Below are 18,900 nucleotides of genomic sequence, written 5' to 3'. Positions count from 1 at the left end.
CGCGTTATAGCGAGGGAACACTGTGTATATATATATATATATATATATGTGTGTGTGTGTGTGTGTGTGTGTGTGTGTGTGTGTGTGTGTCACTGAAACATGCTGATTGAAGCCTTGTGATGCCTCCTCAGCACATCAACAACGACCACATCCACGGCGAGAAGAAGGAGTTTGTGTGCCGCTGGGAGGAGTGTTCACGCGAGCAGAAGCCGTTCAAGGCCCAGTACATGCTGGTGGTCCACATGCGCCGACACACAGGGGAGAAGCCACACAAATGCACAGTAAGGCCCTCATCCGCCTGCGTGTACACTGTTGTTTCACTGTTACTGACCGGCTGGATGACTCCTAAACCGACCGACTGCTGCGCCCGGAGCCATGCACTCTGCACAGCCCTTCCTTTTGGCTCAGGAAAACTAACGGTGCAAATCTAAAATGTTCCTCTGATTCTCCGTGTGCTTATCATCAGTGTTATTTTCCATGTTGATAAATCACCGGGGTCTTACTGAGGCCTTGGTCGGCTGTATGAAGATCAAATTGAGGGCCTGTTTTCTCGACTTCAAAGCTTCTTCTCGAGGTCTTATGAGTCCATTAAAAAAGACAACTTCTGAAGGGGGGAGTTCACAGGGCTGATTGACAGCGTGGGTGTGTAATTAAAATCTAAAGACGAGCAGGGGGCCATGGGTCCTTATTAAGACCATACTGTATATTCTCCGCGCACAAATCCCACATGCATCCTCTCATCACATTCAAACTCCCGGTTTCTCTCAAGCCTTTTTTTTTTTTGTTGAGAGGAGACTCTTCGACTTTTATATCCACAGTTTGAGCTCGTCTAATTTGATCCTCTTTCACTCTCAAAACCAATTACACTCACAAAGACAGCTCTGAAGGAATACCAAATTATGGCTTGTACAGTACAAGTGAATACAAAGGCTGCCTCGACACAGAGCACAGAACAGCACAACACTGTCTCAACAAAGACCCAGACAAAGAGATCTACCGCACCTCACACTTTGTTTCGATATTTTGTATCATAGCCATTTTTACCAAAGCGATGGAGTGCTTTCCTTTTGTGCGGTGCACCACAGTAGGTGGGCGACGATCCAAGATGAGATTAAATTTGAAAAGTGAAACACAAAGACTTGTTTTGTTATTGTTTTTTTCTCAGTGCTTTTCACCAAGCAGCAGCAGACAACATAACGAAGCACTCAAACAGTAAATCTCACTGTCTGTCTGTCTGTCCGCCTGTCTGTCTGTCTGTCTGTAGTTTGAGGGATGTTCCAAGGCTTACTCTCGCCTGGAGAACCTCAAGACCCACCTCAGGTCCCACACAGGGGAGAAGCCGTACGTGTGTGAACATGAAGGCTGCAACAAGGCCTTCTCTAATGCCTCAGACCGGGCCAAGCACCAGAACCGCACACACTCTAATGAGGTTTGTTCTCGCACCAACATTCCCAACACATGACTCACTCACTGCAGCGCATTTCATACACTGCAAAAACTCAAAATCTTACCAAGATTATTTGTCTCATTTCAAGTCAAAAATGTCTTATTACTAGTCAAAATATCTCATTACACTTAAAATAAGACATGATCACCTCAGAAGTAACTTGTTTTCAGACAATTGTCTCTTGTTTCAAGTGAAAATTAACTTGAAACAAGTGAAAATTTGCTAGTTTCATTGGAAAAATTTGTTTCAAATAATCTTGGTAAGATTTTGCATTTTTGCAGTGTAGCATTCGATTTGTTCTCATTTGAGCCACCATTGGTTTAGCTTTCTGTGCGCTCTGAAATTTGACCATCATTACAATATTTACAATGTACTTATATTTGTTCCATTCTCTTTTTTGGAAAGTTATGTGTAACTGTTGCATAATAGTTCATAAAGAGAAAAAACAGCACATCCCAAATATAAGTCAAAAATGATGGTGTTTTTAGTTATAAGTATATTGCAGTTATTTATGTGAGTCTCACATAATACATTTTTAGTGGCTCATGGTATTAATATTTTCCATACAAACATTCTCTATTCAAGACATGTGGGACTGGAGCACAGTTCCTTCCCTCTATCAGTCATCACTAAGAATTGTGTCAAATCCATCCCAACAGAAACCATACGTGTGCAAGATCCCGGGCTGTACCAAACGCTACACAGACCCCAGCTCTCTCAGGAAGCATGTTAAGACGGTCCACGGGCCCGAGGCCCACGTCACCAAGAAGCAGCGGGGCGACGCACCCCCAAGACCACAGCCGCCGAAAGGTAACGGAGAGAACGAGGCTAATGCCAAGCAGAGTGGCAGAGGCATGGAGGGCAAGACTGAGGCCAACAGCACCTCTAGAGGAGTTGAGGATGGCCTGCAGGTCAAATCCATCAAGACTGAGAACTCCATGGTAAGTCCTCCTCAGACAGAGCAAATCATTCTTGTATTGTTTGCATAAGAGACGCAAATGTAATATGAGTGGGAAGCGTATGTCTCTGCATTGATTTTCAACTTTTAAACTGGGATTTGATTCATTGCACCAAGACGGAAAACATACTGGTTAATGTGTTATTTCTTTCAGCTATTACTAACTCATCCCCAAATTATTAATGTCGCCTGTTATAAGATTATCACATTATTGCATGGCCTTGTGTCTTGTTTGGGCACCAATATATGGATCAGAGGTAAAACAAATGCTGGCATACTCCTCTTCTTCTCATCATCTTCCACTTTACTAACATTGCTCTGAGGTGGAATTTTGAACTGCCGACACTCCTCCTAACCCACCTCTCTGGTCACTGCTTGAACGTGCTTCTCTCTCCCCCCCATTATAACCTTCCTAACGGACAGACTTCACTGAGGTGAGCATTGCAGATATCTCCACCTTGTTACAACAAGCATGGGAGATGTGTTTCAAGCTACATCATTACATTCCTGCATGAAGAAAAATATTTGTTTATTGGACGGGATCCATTTTCACACATTTCAAACTTGTTCCTTTGCATGTAACTAGGGCCATATGCATGTACACAGACACAGGCATGCACAATTACACTCTTACATTAAATGAGATTCCTTTGAGGGTCAGATCTGTGGCAGTGGGCTCTGTAGGGCAACGATAAAAGTCATTGTCACATTAATATTCAAAGACTGGGACTGTTTTAGCTTGTGTGCTGAACAAATTGTGCCAGCGTCAAGCTGTGATCAATACTCTTTCTAGTTCATTTTGAGCCAGTTTGAATTGCTGTCATCACTAAACTGTTGCTCACACAACTCATCCATTATCCATTTGTTTTCTTGTCGTAAATAAATCAAACCCATCTGTGATTAATGAAATTATGGAACCGTAGGCCAACATTAGGTGTTACCTAACACCAAAATAATCAGAAATTTGTAACTCGGGTAATCATTTCATTTTGGCTGTGCAAAAATTATTGGTCACAATAATAAGAATGCTCTTCATTTGGCATGAGTGCTAATGATAGTCTGTTATAGTTTGTTATATTTGATGATAGCCTGTTATGTTTTGTTATATTTTCTTGGCAATTCTTCACATCGTTCTATTTTTTTTTTAAAAAAATGTCTCTATTTATTTATTCGCATTTTTCATGACATCCATCCAGGTAGTAAATTATCAACTTTAACTTTTTAGATTTTTAAGATTCTTTGTCTGTAGCAGAAGATTGAACTATCTACTTCTATCATTCATGATAAAGTGTCTATAGTAGTGTCAGCAGTACTGATATGAACCTCCTTCCCCTGGTCCCCCTCCAGACATATCAGTCCAGTCCTGGTGGCCACTCGTCATGTAGCAGTGAGCCGTCGCCTCTCAGTAGTGCCAACAACAACGACAGTGGGGTAGAGATGGCCATGCACAGCGGGGGCAGCTTCGGGGACCTCAGTGCACTCGACGAGTGTCCCATGGTAGACTCCACCGTTCCCGCTGGAGGCCAGCAGGCTGGGGTGGGGCTCCAGCTGAGGAAAGCCGGGGGACACGGTGGCGGGGTCACCATCAAACTGGAGAACATCAAGAAGGAGAGGTTGAAGACAGTGAGGGACACTTGCCCCTGGGCCAGCTCGGCACCACAGCCACCGCAGGGCCATCGCAACAACACCAAGCTGCCTCCCATACCTGCAGTTGGTAAGTGTGGACGGTTGAGAAAAACTGTCTGACCCAATAATTGCAGATTCAGTCTTCAAAACAGTCACATGTGTAAGTGTGTTGTTTGCACTTAATGTAAATTCACTCATTTATAAGCACAGTATTCTATGGATTAATTTTATTTTTTTTTTTAAATAATTGAATAACTGGATTAGGGAGAGGAATAAGAGCTCTATTTTATTTTCTTCTATTGCCCTAAACTGTGTTCTATCCTTTGCAAAACTAATGTAATTACTAAAAGTAGGCAGTTGTGATAAATTTACAATGTGCATCAGTAATGCACATGCACATTGCAGCAGAAACATTCAGAATTTTGAATTATTAGTATTTGTCCATTTCATTATCTAACAATCTCTAACAATATGTCTCTAAGGGTCCCTGCTGGAGAGCTCCATGATTAACAGTTTAAGCGGCTCATACCCTGGCCAACGCATGGGCGACCTGTCTTCCTGCGAGGTGACAGTGCTGAATCAGCTGAACGAGCGGCGTGATAGTACCACCAGCACCATCAGCTCTGCTTACACCTTGAGTCGGCGATCCTCTGGTATCTCACCTTGCTACTCGAGCCGGCGCTCCAGCGAGGCGTCTCAGTTCGGTGCCAACCGCCACAACAACATCAGCTCAGCTGACTCCTATGACCCCATATCCACTGACCTGTCTCGCCGTTCCAGCGAGGCTAGCCATTGTGGAGGGGGCAGCATCAGTGGAGGTGGTGGAGGAGGGCTCCCAAGTCTGCTCAGCCTGACTCCAGCCCAGCACTACCGCCTGAAGGCCAAGTACGCTGCAGCCATTGGTGGCGCCCCACCTACCCCTCTCCCCAACATGGATAGGATGAGCTTGAGGACACGCATGGCACTGTACACCGACTCCCAGGAGAGTTCATCCCACCCATTCTATCACCCACACTCTGGAACTGTGCCTAGGCGTTGTAGTGACATTGGTTATGGCACCCAGAGCATGATGCCTCATGAGGTACCCACCAACCTGCCACGCCGTGCCAGTGACCCAGTGCGTCGACCAACTCTGGATCCCCTCTCCTTACCAAAGGTCCAGCGCTATAACAGCATGAACAGCGTGAACCCAATGAATGCTCCATCTGCTGCAGAGCGACACCGGGGGCTCGCTATGCAGGGCTACACACGTTCTGATGGAAGTCTACAACGCCCGCCATTCGCCCCCAGACCACCCAGCATCTCTGAGAATGTTGCTATGGAGAACATGGCAGTAGATGGGATGATGATGGGAGGGGACCAGGGTGGGGATGAAGATATGGTGCTTCCCGATGATGTGGTACAGTACCTGAGGTCCCAGAATTCCAGCCACAACACTGGCCAAACAGACTACCATTCTACCAACCAGACACAGGGTTATCAGACAGGCATGGCGGCCCAGCAGCAACCATTCTATGGGCAGAGGAGGATGGCCATGGTGGATGTCACCATGTCCCAGTCTGGACAGGACCTGCAGTCCTGCCAGATGAGCCCTGGAGGCTCCCAGCAACCCTTCCCAACTCCGTCAGACAACATGAACAAGAATAACATGCCAGTGCAGTGGAATGAGGTGAGCTCAGGGACTATGGACGCTACAAACAAGCTTGTCAAGCAGCAGCAGCATCCTCTCAGGGGGAACTTAGCTGTTGTTCAGCAGAGACACAACTTTGGTTCATTCCAATCACCAGGCCAGGGACTGGGCAGCAACCAGCAGGTAATGCCCATGAATCAGAATATGACTATGCAGGGTTATGCACACCGCAGCAACCAGAGGATGATGAATATCTCCCTGCAGCAGCAACAGCAGAGGCAATGCAACAGTGTGAACTTTAGTGAGCAGACAAGCCCCCAGCAGGGCTTTGGCCAAGAGGCAGTCACAAATTCCATATCTGGGAACACTAGTATGAGGCCGATGTATAATGGTATGGCTGATCAGAGTAATCCAGAAATGTCAAGTTACAGAGCACGGACACAAGTTGATGGGTATCCTCATATGAGCCAAGTGGAGCAGCAGCAAAATTACAGTGGTCTCTCCCAGCAGCAGCCCAGTATCCATAATGGAGGTAGAGGTATGTTACAACCCAGGCCTCCCATGGAGCCGAAGTTTGTTGCCAGGCAACATGCAGGGTCCAGCACAATGCAACAGAGCCGATTCTCCCAGTCGTCTGATTTTAGCCCCAGCCATGCCAGTAACACCTCAGAGGCAAGCCCGAAGAGGCCCAGTGGGTCAGCAGCCCACAATAGCACCTCTGACAACCCCAACCCTGCTATGTTCTACACAGGTCAGATCCACATGTTTGAGCCTAATACTGCCAGCTTTGATGCCCCCATGTCCCCCAGTGCCAGCCAGGACCCTGCTAGCCATGACAGCACTGCTGCAGCCAACATGGCATCTCCGGGAGTCAACCAGGTCACCAGCAGCACAGTGGACTCCTCCACTGGTGGCTCTGGTGCCTCGGAGCATGCCCAGATCGACTTTGACACCATGCTGGATGACGGGGATCACTCCAGCCTCATGTCAGGCACGCTGAGCCCTGGCCTCCTCCAGAGCCTGTCCCAGAATTCCTCTCGGCTCACCACCCCACGCAATTCTGTCACCCTGGCCTCCGTACCGGCAGGGATCGGCAACATGGCCATAGGTGACATGAGCTCCATGCTCACAGCCTTGGCTGAGGAGAGCAAGTTCCTCAACATGATCAGCTGAGAGCAATTGAACACCTCATCATCCATCCAGTCTTAACCATTTCTACATCAGGAATATATGGACTACAGAAAAAAAGCACTGATTGAACAATGCGAAACTGGTTATTTCATGAATTTTTCCTACATTGTCCATAGTATCTTATGCTTTTCCTGTAATAATTACTTCAGAATATTGTATGTTGCGTTAAAAAGTGGAAAGTAAATATAGCAAGGGTTAAGGACCATTTTTCTATCACTATTTGTTAAAAAGCCATACTTTTTATCTACAAATATATGATAGACCAGGGTATACAAGTGCATCTACAGATAATGGCCATTCAGTATTTGTTGGTGTAATAGCCCTTTACAAAGCGGTGCACTGAAAGCAGTTCACATAGTGCCTTGCTGATGAAAACAAGGTTGAGCTTTTGAACACAATGAACTGACATGCAAACAAAGTTGCCGGGATATGATGTGATATGGTGATATCAGATAATATTTTCTCATTATGACCTTTATGTTTATAGATTATACTGTATGGTACTTGCTTTAAATTATGCTAACTTGGTTTGATGTTTAAACATGAACCGATGTGGTTCTATAACATCCATGGACATTAAGTACTTTTGGTCCGAACTCGCATGTATGATGCCATTGTAAAATCAGATTTCCTTTGGTTGCCCTCTGGAACGGAAGCATTCGCTCTCTTTGGGCCCATCTCACAAGGGTAAATGATTGAGAAGGACAAGGATATGCCTCTGTGTTAGTCTGTCAGAGCACATGGACCCCCGTGTCTGACAAGGAACATTCTCTAAAAGAATATGCAAGTACCTCTGTGTGTTCTCAGTAGAGATCCAACCCTAATTAACACATTCATACCACCCCCTCCCCTGCACCCTGCACCTCCCCTGGGCTCTGGATGAACTGCAGAGAGTCCAGGAAGGGACTCAAGACTTTGAAGCCCTGCAACCTCCTCAGTTTTGTTTTGTTTTCTGAAAATTGAAAGTAGCCTTTAAAATGTGTGTACACTACCATCCACTTTTACTATGCTCCGTGTGTATGTGTGTATGTGTGAGTGTGTATATAGCTTTTGTACATTTCAAATACAGTATCTTCTGGGTTTTTTTCCTGTTTAAATCCAAAAGCCTTGTGTTTTGTCTCCTTTTAAATCACATGGCCTCTGGTCCCTCGGGTCACATGAAAGTAAGCGTCATTATTTAAACTCTCCAATCATGAACTAATGAATTCTAGGCAGCTGGAAAAAAAAAAAAAAAAAAAAAAACACCATGTCAAAAGGATTCATTTCCATCAGACATGCACTGGGTATGTCACTGAATGGATCAGTGTAATTTTATTTCATACTTATCACAAATGTAAAGAACAATGTAGCTATGTTGAACACGCTCAAACCCTACCAATATTATTAATCACAGATAACTGAAGTCCTCTTAAACATATCATCATTATTTTTTAATTGTTTTAGGAGCTAAAACAAAGCTATCGAACATCCTGACAGCACATGAAGGTAATCTAAAACTAATTTGCAAATCTCCCTCTTTTGCACGCTCCATGTTTTGCCTGAGAGCCATTTTATCCTAGATTGCTCTAGAATGGCTGTAGTGCATATTCTTGAATAATAGAAGGGCAAAGTTTGTTTTTGCTTTGAAGCCCTGTCTTTCATCTCCATACATCACAGTGCATCTTTCTTCCCCATACTTTGCTAATGAAAAGATAATGTGTATCTTATGGGGGCTTCTGTAGTTATGTTTTTGTATCCCCAATTCTTTGCTGCGCTTGCAAGAGCAAAAGAAGGGGGGGGAAAAAAGAACTCTTGTCTGAAAACCCAGGCGAAAAAGGATACTCCAAACACACGAAACGCATACAGAGCAGTTTCTAAAGTTAGCCGCCGTGTTGTCCAAAATTAACAGTGGCAGACAGACCCTGAGGAGACAATTTTGGGAGCAACATAAAACACGGTATAGGAAAGAAGGGTGAGGAAAAGAGGTGGAGCGAGAAAAAGGAGGGAAAAAGAGAGAGAGAAAGGATGGAAGAGAGCTACAGCAAGTAAGAGGGAGGAAGGGAGAGAGACACGAGAAGGAGCCAGAGAGAGAGGCAAGGGATGGGAGGGGGGGGTTTGAGAGCAAAGATGCACTGAGTGCTAAAATAAAGAGAACAAATGATTTTTAATTTGACAGCAAATTCAGCTGAGGACTGGTTTGAAGTGGAGCCCGCTGATTGCTCTTGCCACTGGAATTCCTTATTCTCTCAGAGAGCGGATGGGAGAAAAATAGCCCTGGGGTAAGGAATCTCACCAGAGAGGAGAACAAGTGATTAGTGAGGCAGCTGGGCTGATCAGAAATGGACAAGGTGGTTATTAGACGAGCACAGAGATGAGGTGAGATAGCGTCCAATGAGGTCTGGGGAGTGCACAACCACATCCACAGTGTATGGATACTGCCTACAGGGCATCCATACATGAATACTACAATATACAGTAGTCAAAGCAAAAGGGCCAAAGTTCATAGCAGGCATAGTTCCCTGTACACTGCTCAACACAACACTGAGGTGCAGAAATGAAGGGTTCTATTCCAAGGGGAAATATCAATTGTTTGAAAAACACACTCATAAAATATTATTGACATAACATTAAAATTCAATATGGAATATTACTGAAATTCTTAGCTAGTTGAAGGACATTAGATACCAGTTAGATAAAACAGTGTTTTTGAATACAGCCGTCAATCACTCAAGCACACCAGCAAAAACAAAAAGATATGTTTCCATCTTCATACAGCTGCTTTATTTGTATAAGGCTGTCGATCTTGTCAGAGACAGTTATGCTTTTCACCCGAGGAAAAAGATGTCTCTGATATCTAAGCAGCTCCAGCGTCCCACAAACTGTAAACCTCAAAAACTGTGGAGCACATGTTTTGACAGTTGTAACAGTCAGTATTAGACCCTATCTGCAGCACAGCAAGTACATAAGACAATCACATCTGACTCTTCAGACGCCGTCTTCCTCACAGATGTTGTAAAATTGTTGCAAATTACAACCGCCTCTCTGAATCCACTTCCCCCCTTTGAGCCACACAAACATCCCATCTCCATCTCTGGCATCCCTTTCGTCTCTGCTCAGCTGTCTTCAAGTTGGCCAACCTCTCATTGTCGAGCTGTAAATAAACCATAGCTGCCCGGTAAACAGAGGGCATTCAGCTGTTGATTGCTGACGTTTGCAGCCTGATACACGACTGCCACCAGACAAAACAAGACACAGCAGAGGCACAGAGGGTCAAGTGGATGAAAGATCGGTGTCCTCAAGTGACCCATAATGGAACAAATGCAGTCTTACTGCTGAGATGCTACTGAGAAAGCCAGCTAGTGTACATGAAAATAGCTTGTCATAATAATCGCTTCTCATGGTTTAAAAGGTTGATTTTTGTTATCCTGCAGCACAAAAGGACTACACACATCTTCAGGGGTACTAAAGAGTTGCAGACCAATATCAGTGACTCAATTATTTCACCAGGTGCTGAGATTTCTGACTTTCAAAATGTCCAGTTGGCAACAAAAAACTCCTCAGGTATTTACTTGAATTTTCAGCTGCTCAGTTATGGAAGACAGTGCTACAGCTGAGGAACTGGCCTTAGAGGTTATTTCATTCTCATGCCCCAAAAGAAGATAACAAAGCAGTGTTGTCGTTAATATATTTTGCATTGAGATACATTCCCTCTTTTTTTCTCTAATAAGCCTGCTTACTTGTGATTTTGTTATTTCCGCTAATATTTTTGTGCTAGAGACCTGTACACCAGCTGTAGGTTATTGATAGAGGTTGATAAAGCTCATAGAATACTTATTTGTGGTGCCAGCATTACTGGATTTTGTTTGGTGTCAGCAAACCTTTACAGCTTAATTGTACTTTGTAAGAGGAATGATTTTTTTCTGTATCTCCAATCACTCAGATTCACCAGGTCCATTAACTCTTCCTGCTTGACAACTCTTCCTGCTTACTATTGACAAGCTACTGCAGGGCTTTTCAGATCCATAGTTCAAAATTTATTTGTTGTGAAAAAATAATGATGAACAGAAATGTATGTTTATATCTTGGCCTATATGTAGCTCAGTAGATCAGAGGTAGGGTGAGGAGTTTGATCACCACTACAACCACCTATGCTACTTCAAAAATACACACTTTGAATAAAGGTGCCCACTAATTTGCATATCACTGATTCTTGGGAATTTGGATAAAACAGGTTTTAATTTTGAAAAAAAAAAAGTGCGTCAAATTACAAAATCTGAAGGTATATCATTATAGGCCAAGGTCTTGGCTGTTCAGCAATGTACCAGTGCAACCTCCTCATTTTGCATTTTTTTCATAAAATAGGTTTTTCCAGTTATTAGGCTACTATGTTTTTTTTTTTAATTTGAAAAACATATTTTTGTATTAAAGAGACTATTACTTTAATAACTCAACAGCACCAAAGAAACATATTGTAAGCATATTAATTTAAAACAAATATAACTGCCTCTGACGGTGGTGACACTAATCTGACGGTGGTGACAGTGGCCTCATTAAAAGATACATTTCCAAAATTTATACCACTCAAGTCAATGGCTTCTTGCTTAACAACTTTATTTAACTATTTGGTACAAAAAATAACAATCCTGAACACTGTTATAAGCATTTTTCAGACTTCAGTCATCACCGTCACACAGAAAACCTGACGGTGGTGACGTCTGACGGTGGAGACAAAAACCTGCTCTTTCACATGATCAGCATGAGTTGTTCACATTAGCCAGCTTGTTTCCCCCCTGTTGCTACCTGCATCAGATCTCTTCTTAAAAAGTATACATTTATTCCATAATCTAATCTAATATTTTTTATACAGAAGTGACGGTGTTGACATGTTATGGTTGTGACAGTAGCAGTGTCCAAAAATATGAAGAGATTTTAGAGAAAATAGCAAACTTCCAGGAGCCTGAGCGGTCTTGAAGCATGCAGTAGAGCTGAAGGTTTGAAAAGGGCTCCTCAGGAATGTAATTGACCTTGTAGTTTTTTTATTATTATTTTTTAAATAAATATCTGACGGTGGTGACGAATATCTGGGACACATTTTGAGCAACCACAAAATAATAGTAAATATTGTTCAAAACCCATCGTTTGTAGTTTTTAATACATATTATGATGTACTCTTTCATGTGGTAAAGATATTATTCAATGAAATTATTACTTTTTGTTGTTTTAATCAAGTTGAAATGATTATCTCCTATCCGAGGACAACTGGTTTTGTAGGCCATGGGCCAACATATAATCATTAAATTAACACAAATTAAAAATAAACCTATAAAAGAACCTTACAAATGTGTAAAAGACCCCCTGATTATGCCCTTGATTCTTTTTATTCATTAAAATGTTGTAAATTTCCAGCAGAAATAGCATTTTTCTTAGTGGGACATGATTTATCCAAATTCTCAAGAATCAGTGATATGTTATATTGCAGTATTGTATTGTGCAAGAATTTTTTTTTTTTTTTTTTTTTTTTGATATTATAATGACAGTGGGCTAATGGGACAGAATTTCTCAATAAGACTGATATAACGACTGATTGATTCCACAGATTGAAAGTCATCTCTAATCTGTTTGAGGCTATTTGAAGAAACAACGGAGTGTGTCACATTTTGCTCTTTGACCTTTGGGGGCAGGTCATCATAATAAAGCGATTCACGGGACTGGGCCCACTGTGTCCTTCTCCCCAGGCTTGGCTCAGTCTCTCATCAAAGGCTTCCTGTGTGGAACCCTGTGCCTACCAAGATCAGAGGAACGTGACCCATGTCTGAGTCAGGGCTACCTACTCCTCCAATAGAGCCTTGACTTATCCTGACGCAGCCCCAAGGGCAGAACGTGCCCTGCTACACTCTGGAAACACAAGAATTATGATCAAGCCAACGGGAGCCTAGGGGGATGTCTAGGATGAAGGGCCACATTGTGCCCTTCCCTGGGGTGTAAAAGTTGAGGGGAATACCCCAACTCAGATCATGACCTCTCTTAGGTTATCCTCTATAGCACGCCACACAGGAGGTCAGATGCTATGAGAGCCAAGCCATGAGTAGGCTGCCGAGGAATGCCACTCTTCGACTGAAGCCGGGAAGATCCTCTGATCGAAGGCTTATGTGAGTGAGAGTGAGAGGCGGGAATGGATGACCTCGTCTGAGCTCTTGGTCAGCGAGGTTTAGAGCTCCTCTTTTATGCTATTCGACTTTCCCTTTTCCTGTTGTAATTGGCACAAGAATGTACACCCACTCATCACCCCACCCACTGCATTTCCCCTTTGAAATGGATGGTGAAGCAGAATCATAAGTCTGGCTAATCCTTAAAGCAAAATGTTGTATTCACTATTGTCTCCAGAGCACTTGCCATAAAAAACAGACAAATTGCTACTACAAAGCGGTAAATATGTACCTCTGCTTTCAAACTTAAAGACAGATCCTGTACATCTGTTATTGTGGCAATGAAAAAATGTACTGGATAAAGACCACAAGGAGTGTTAGCAGTTCCGTTTTTGCTAATGTTCCTCTGGTTTGGCTCGCCCGTCTTTTTTCTAGGCCACATTAACCCGAGCACCTCCCCAAACTGTGAAAGCCCTCTCATTTCAGTGTTTTTGCTTCTCCTGGAACAAACTCACTAATAGGCCAAAAGAGGTTTCCCACCCTAAACATGAACCCTTGACCTTGTTTAGGGGTTGGGAGACTTGTGCTGCAGTGGATGATTCGACACAGTAGGCCAAAGATGTACAAGCCTGCTTTGGAAGGACTGCTATTTTCTCGTCCCCACCATTGTAATTATGCACTGGAAATGCCAACTAAAACTAGTTTGAACAGCTGAGCACAGCTGAGAGATAGTAGCAGAGGGTTTTAAAGAAGCACTTTCCTCCTGAATTTACCCCCAAGACCATACAAACAGGCTCTATTTTCAGGTGTTTCTCTTCTTTTGACCACATGGGAAAAGATTTCTAAAAACAACTTTGCGCAAAGACGATCTTCATGCCATCGTAAATCAATGGAACAAAGAGGATCTTGGTGCTAGGATGCATTTGGGAAACCAATCCCCGGTAAGGATTTGGGGTCAGTTACCTTCCACTGTAGCAAGAGTCCCCACAGGTGACTCCAGTTTAACATCAAGCCCTACCTTAGCATCTCACAAGTATCATATACTCCCCCTTCTGTTCCCTAGGGCTGAAGGCAGGAAAGGGGGTCTGATGCAGCAGAAATCAGCCCAAACAAAACACAGATTGTTTCCCTCCATACAATGCACAATGGTCCATTTGCCAAATAAAGTTCTTTTCAGCACTCACGGCATGTCCAAGTAGAAATGTTAAACCACTGTGACATTGTTGGCAAGAGGAACCCGGCGTTACATGTATTTTGGAAAAAAGAATAATCTGGAATGCCATCCATTTCAAGATCCTACCAGTTCCCTCCTCAGATCGGTCACATTGCTGTATAATTTTAAATCAATGAAATCTGGTACATAAAAAGTCAAAGATGTTGAACACCATTTATTCTATTTTCATGAATAGGAGATGAAGCTATTGCAACCCTTACTTTTGGGTGATTAGATTGCAGCAGAGAGTAAGTGACCACACTCCGATACACACTACATAATACTACACAGCTTCTGCATACTGTAAAGAGACATTCAAAGAACATGCAAAGTGTCATGAGTTACCACTTAATCCCTTTGTCTCAAGTCATGGTACAGCATGCACTGGCGCACACAGGCAGGTTTTGAGAAGGCCTCTCCCCTCCGACATGCACTGCACACACACTGCAGATGAAAGTATTCTATTTAATCAAAATTTTACTTCCTGTCAAAGACACAGAGGAGCGCCAGTGCCTCTGGGATTTGCTCTAACAGCATTTTATATGCCCATCGCCTGAGGTGCCTTGAAGATGTTTCGATTGATAATCACTTTAACAATCTAAATGATACCACATGAGGAGCAAGTGTTCTGAATATACATTGGTGGAACTGCTGAACAATTTTATTTGATGATTTTGCCCATTGTTTTTAATAAATCTGTCTAACTTATATTTAATATGCTGAATTTATTTAAGATTCTAAATTGCGAGGCTTTCCTTTGCATCTATTTATCCATGAAATGATGAAACAAGCATGCATGCACACAGACACGCAGAGTTAATTGTCTGGTTATGAAAAATGCATCTGTAAATCTCATGTGTGCTTACTGAGATACTGCGTGCGTGTATATCTCTGCCCTCTTGTACCCATCTCATACAGAGAGGCTTTACTAGGAATGCTAAATCAAACTCAGTGGCCATGGCTGTGGATTTACCCCAAATGGACTCCAGCTGGAGAGCTGCGTTTCCCAGCTGTAGTGTGTTGCTCTTTGGCAGTGCTGACAACCTCTCTCTCTCTCTCTCTCTCTCTCTCTCTCCCTCTCTCTCTCTCTCTTTCTCTCTCTCTCTCTCTCTCCACGCTGATGAATCCGTTGCAGACAGTGGGGTCAAGCTGGCCCCTGGACGGCCATCTCAGGGATAGCTGTGCATTTTTCTACTTAATGGCTAAGGTTAGGGAACCCTTGACACACAAACTATGAGCACCCATACAGTGCAAAGACAGAAAGACATACACATACATGCACACCAGATCTCAGTCAACTCCTCTAGCATTTATTTGAACCTGCTTGCAGGACTAGATGGGTGGAGTGTGTCATTTCTATTTAAAAATTAGTTCAGCATTCTCTTTTGACCAACATTTTACCCCACAAATGATGGATATTAAGTGCCGTGATTCAGTAAGGTCTCTCGATGTGTAATATGCATACTGTTACTTAATGCAAAACAGCAAGTTTCCATCAACCTCTGTTTGTCACTTGATGTTTATACCATAGAGTGAAACAAAATAACACCAAACTTATGACCTGACCTTCAACAATCTCAAAATGCCTTCATGACCTACAGTACACCTGCGCAAAAAGCAGACCCAAACTACACATGAACATATTCTTCCCCATTTTGTTCTCAGATGCATCTTTCCAAAAGGTCTGGAGGAAAACTACTTACTACTTTGCTTTTAGTGTAACTCAGGTACAGTGTCAAAGTCCTCACTGATATCTCGGCTTTTAGCACTCGGAAGTGTCAAAATGTCCCATTTTAGGTGGCAAAGCATTATCACACATCACATCTCCGGCTACATGGGAGGGGGTGCCAGAGAGCAGCATTTTGACTGACAACAATGCACAACTGAGGGCTCAGATATCCAATATGCCACACACACACACACACACTGAAACTGTTCTCCTTGATAGACTGGAATCTTCACCAGAAAACAAGAATGAAAGTATCACCAAGGCAAAAAAAAAAAAAAAAAAAAAAAAAAAATACGTGGTTGTTTGCTCATTGTAAATCCGCCATGATTGTGCTGCACTTATGCATTCTAACCTCTAACTGTATATCCAGGAAACCAACCATTATATTGTGTGACAATTATGGGGCCGGTCACAGAGGAAACTTGATTCCCAGGGCCCCTCCCGGCTCTCAGGACTGATGAGGGTCTCAGACGTGGACTAAATGGAGTCAAATCAATCTGCTGTAATCACAGTCCCACGCAATCTTCTGATGTATAAACAAAACCCTCTTTAAATTGTATGTGTTTACAAACTGTGTGGAATGCTGATGCATTACTGTCATATATTTTTTATTGCCACAACGATTATTGTTCAAGTTTCTCAATACCAGTAGCAATTGTAACAGGCACATAGTTTATCAATTGGAGGGCCTGTTTAATTAAATGACTGCTAAAATAACGTGTTAGAGATACATCTTCAAAAAAAAAAAAAAAAAAAAAAAAAAATCTGTGAAAGTGCAGGTATTTTTCTTTCTTTTCTTCTTTTTCTATATGTGATAATCATGGATACTTAGTTATAAACGTAATAATTGTTGTGGCCCAACCTTAGTTAGTTTTTTTTTTTTTTTTTTTTTTCATTATTTTGTTGATGAGCAGATGTCTCTGCTATTGACTGTATAGAGGCTGCTTTCAAATGTATACCTGCTCTCTATGTTGAACTAACTAATTAAAAAAAAAAAATAAAAAAAAAGATGCATCTTCAAATAATGGCCTTCAGAAAATGTACCCTCTCACCCTGAAGTCAATACTTCTTATTTTCTACTTATGTCAGTGAAAAGGTGGCTTTTCACATCTGGCTAGCCAACGAGAGACTTTAATTTTGAATTTTGACCCACAATTCCAAAAGATGCCACACTAATTTCTTACTGAGTTATATTTTCACCAGCTTCATTCTCTTCTAGCGCTAACTGAATAAAACAGCAGCCTTGTGCGTACATGATGTGAGGGTCTTGGGAGAGCGTTGCGACGGCCTTTGCCTCTAAGTCCAACGGTTTGAACAAGGTCTCAGAGGAGGAACAGTATCATCTGCTCCTCGGCCAGTTGTGCAGGAAAAACTGGATCTTGGGCTTAACAAGGATGATTCTCCTCCAAATGGGATCCAACGGCTACTATTAAGTATGTGAGGAATGTCGTTTAACACACATCACACACAATTTCTATGTAAGAGTATGATTTGCCCAAGAAGCAATTCAGCCGATTCTGTATGGTGCACTCGGCTGCTTAGATCCATGCAGAGATTGAGCAATCATAAAACCTCACTGTAGAAAGAAGGTAATAAATAAATGCTAGCAGCTTTCACACTCAGTCTTTGCCAAAACTTTAAAAATAAATAAATAAATAACTCTTTGACTACAGTACAGAAACACTACATACAGACTGTGCAAGCCTATGCTCTCCATACCTGTATGTATTTCTAGACAATATTTTCATGGGGATTTCTTCTTCCTATCAGATTAGCCCAGTCCATAAATCTGCACTGCCACAAGGGCACAAAAGCCATTGAATGACAGTCTTGATGGAGCCGTCATGTGAGCTGGCAGTGGTACAGGGCCCCTGACTGAAAAAGCTGTTCGCTCCGCTCAGAGTGAAAAACCTGCTTTGTGTTGAATTAAAAAGCCCTCGGTGATTTTCCTATTCTCCTCTGGCAAGCGTGTCTCTGTGACAGCGGTTCCAGGAGCCAGACCCTGACCGCCAACCCCCATACCGCCACTTCCCCCTCTCATTTTTGGCCATTAGCAATCCGGAGAGGGACATTTTACTGAAAACAAACAACAACAAACAAAAGAGCAAAGTGGGGCGAGGAGTGCGGAGGGGGTTGCAGAGGGATAACTTCTGTGTGAAATAATTGCGAGGAACAATTTCAAACAGATGTCCGTTTGGACTTGGCCCTGGGCTCGTGTCCCCGTTAAATATAGTGATTTGATTGGAAAACAAGCAGCGTGAGATGGGCTGGCGGCCAGCAGGACCATTCGGGGGCTCTCTAATGACCCCCAAGGGTCGAGGGGTCGTCGGAGTAAAAGCAGATCAGAAGGGATGTGGGGCCGGCGGCCAGGACAGGGATCATAAATCTAGCCCATTCTCAGAGGAAGCAATCTTTTTTCACTTTGCCATCAGAATTAAAACACAATCACAATCGTCACATTGTACCCCGGCCAGCACTCAAAGGTTATAATTCAAAGCTAGCAGAAGTAGAGTTGAGAGGTGGGGTTGGGTGCTGGGGGTGAACTGTTGGAGGGAAGGTCACTAAGGTCATGTATTTTAGGCTTGACCAGAACTGCTGCTCAGAGGGTTGTGGGAAATTGTCCTACAGATCCATATAATAAAATCTATGATCACTACTCTAACATAATTTGGCCTTATTTGGAAAAACAACAGTAAGGGTGCACTCAATGGCACGCTACCATCTGCTCTTTTATCTGCTGAAGATGTATTAGAAAGTAAAATAGATATTTTTTTTAATCTTTTCACACAAAAAAAAACAAAAAAAACATGAGGAAGTTTTTAGTCCAACACTCTCAATCCATACAATGCATCATGAGAACCCCGCTGAAATATGGTAACTAAATAATAAGCATTCCAGACAGGAAGCTGCCCTTGTAAAGGCAAATCTCTTATGGCAAAGTTGACTGTGGGTTATTCTTTCAATTTTCAGCCGGCTCAGCT

General features: G+C 42.8%; 1 protein-coding gene across 1 annotated transcript in view; it reads left to right on the top strand.

Moving 5' to 3' along the window:
- Positions 1-7,925, top strand: part of gli2a (GLI family zinc finger 2a) — a 90,876-nt gene extending 82,951 nt beyond the window's left edge. The window contains 5 exon segments of the mRNA XM_030081246.1: positions 132-281; positions 1,265-1,429; positions 2,107-2,388; positions 3,753-4,119; positions 4,514-7,925. Coding sequence (XP_029937106.1) covers positions 132-281; positions 1,265-1,429; positions 2,107-2,388; positions 3,753-4,119; positions 4,514-6,834 — 3,285 coding nt within the window. The 3' untranslated portion in view covers positions 6,835-7,925.
- Positions 7,926-18,900: the final 10,975 nt, after the last annotated feature.

Source organism: Myripristis murdjan, chromosome 21 (assembly GCF_902150065.1).
Source record: "Myripristis murdjan chromosome 21, fMyrMur1.1, whole genome shotgun sequence".
Taxonomy (NCBI): domain Eukaryota; kingdom Metazoa; phylum Chordata; class Actinopteri; order Holocentriformes; family Holocentridae; genus Myripristis; species Myripristis murdjan.
This window is presented reverse-complemented; position numbering and strand designations above follow the sequence as displayed.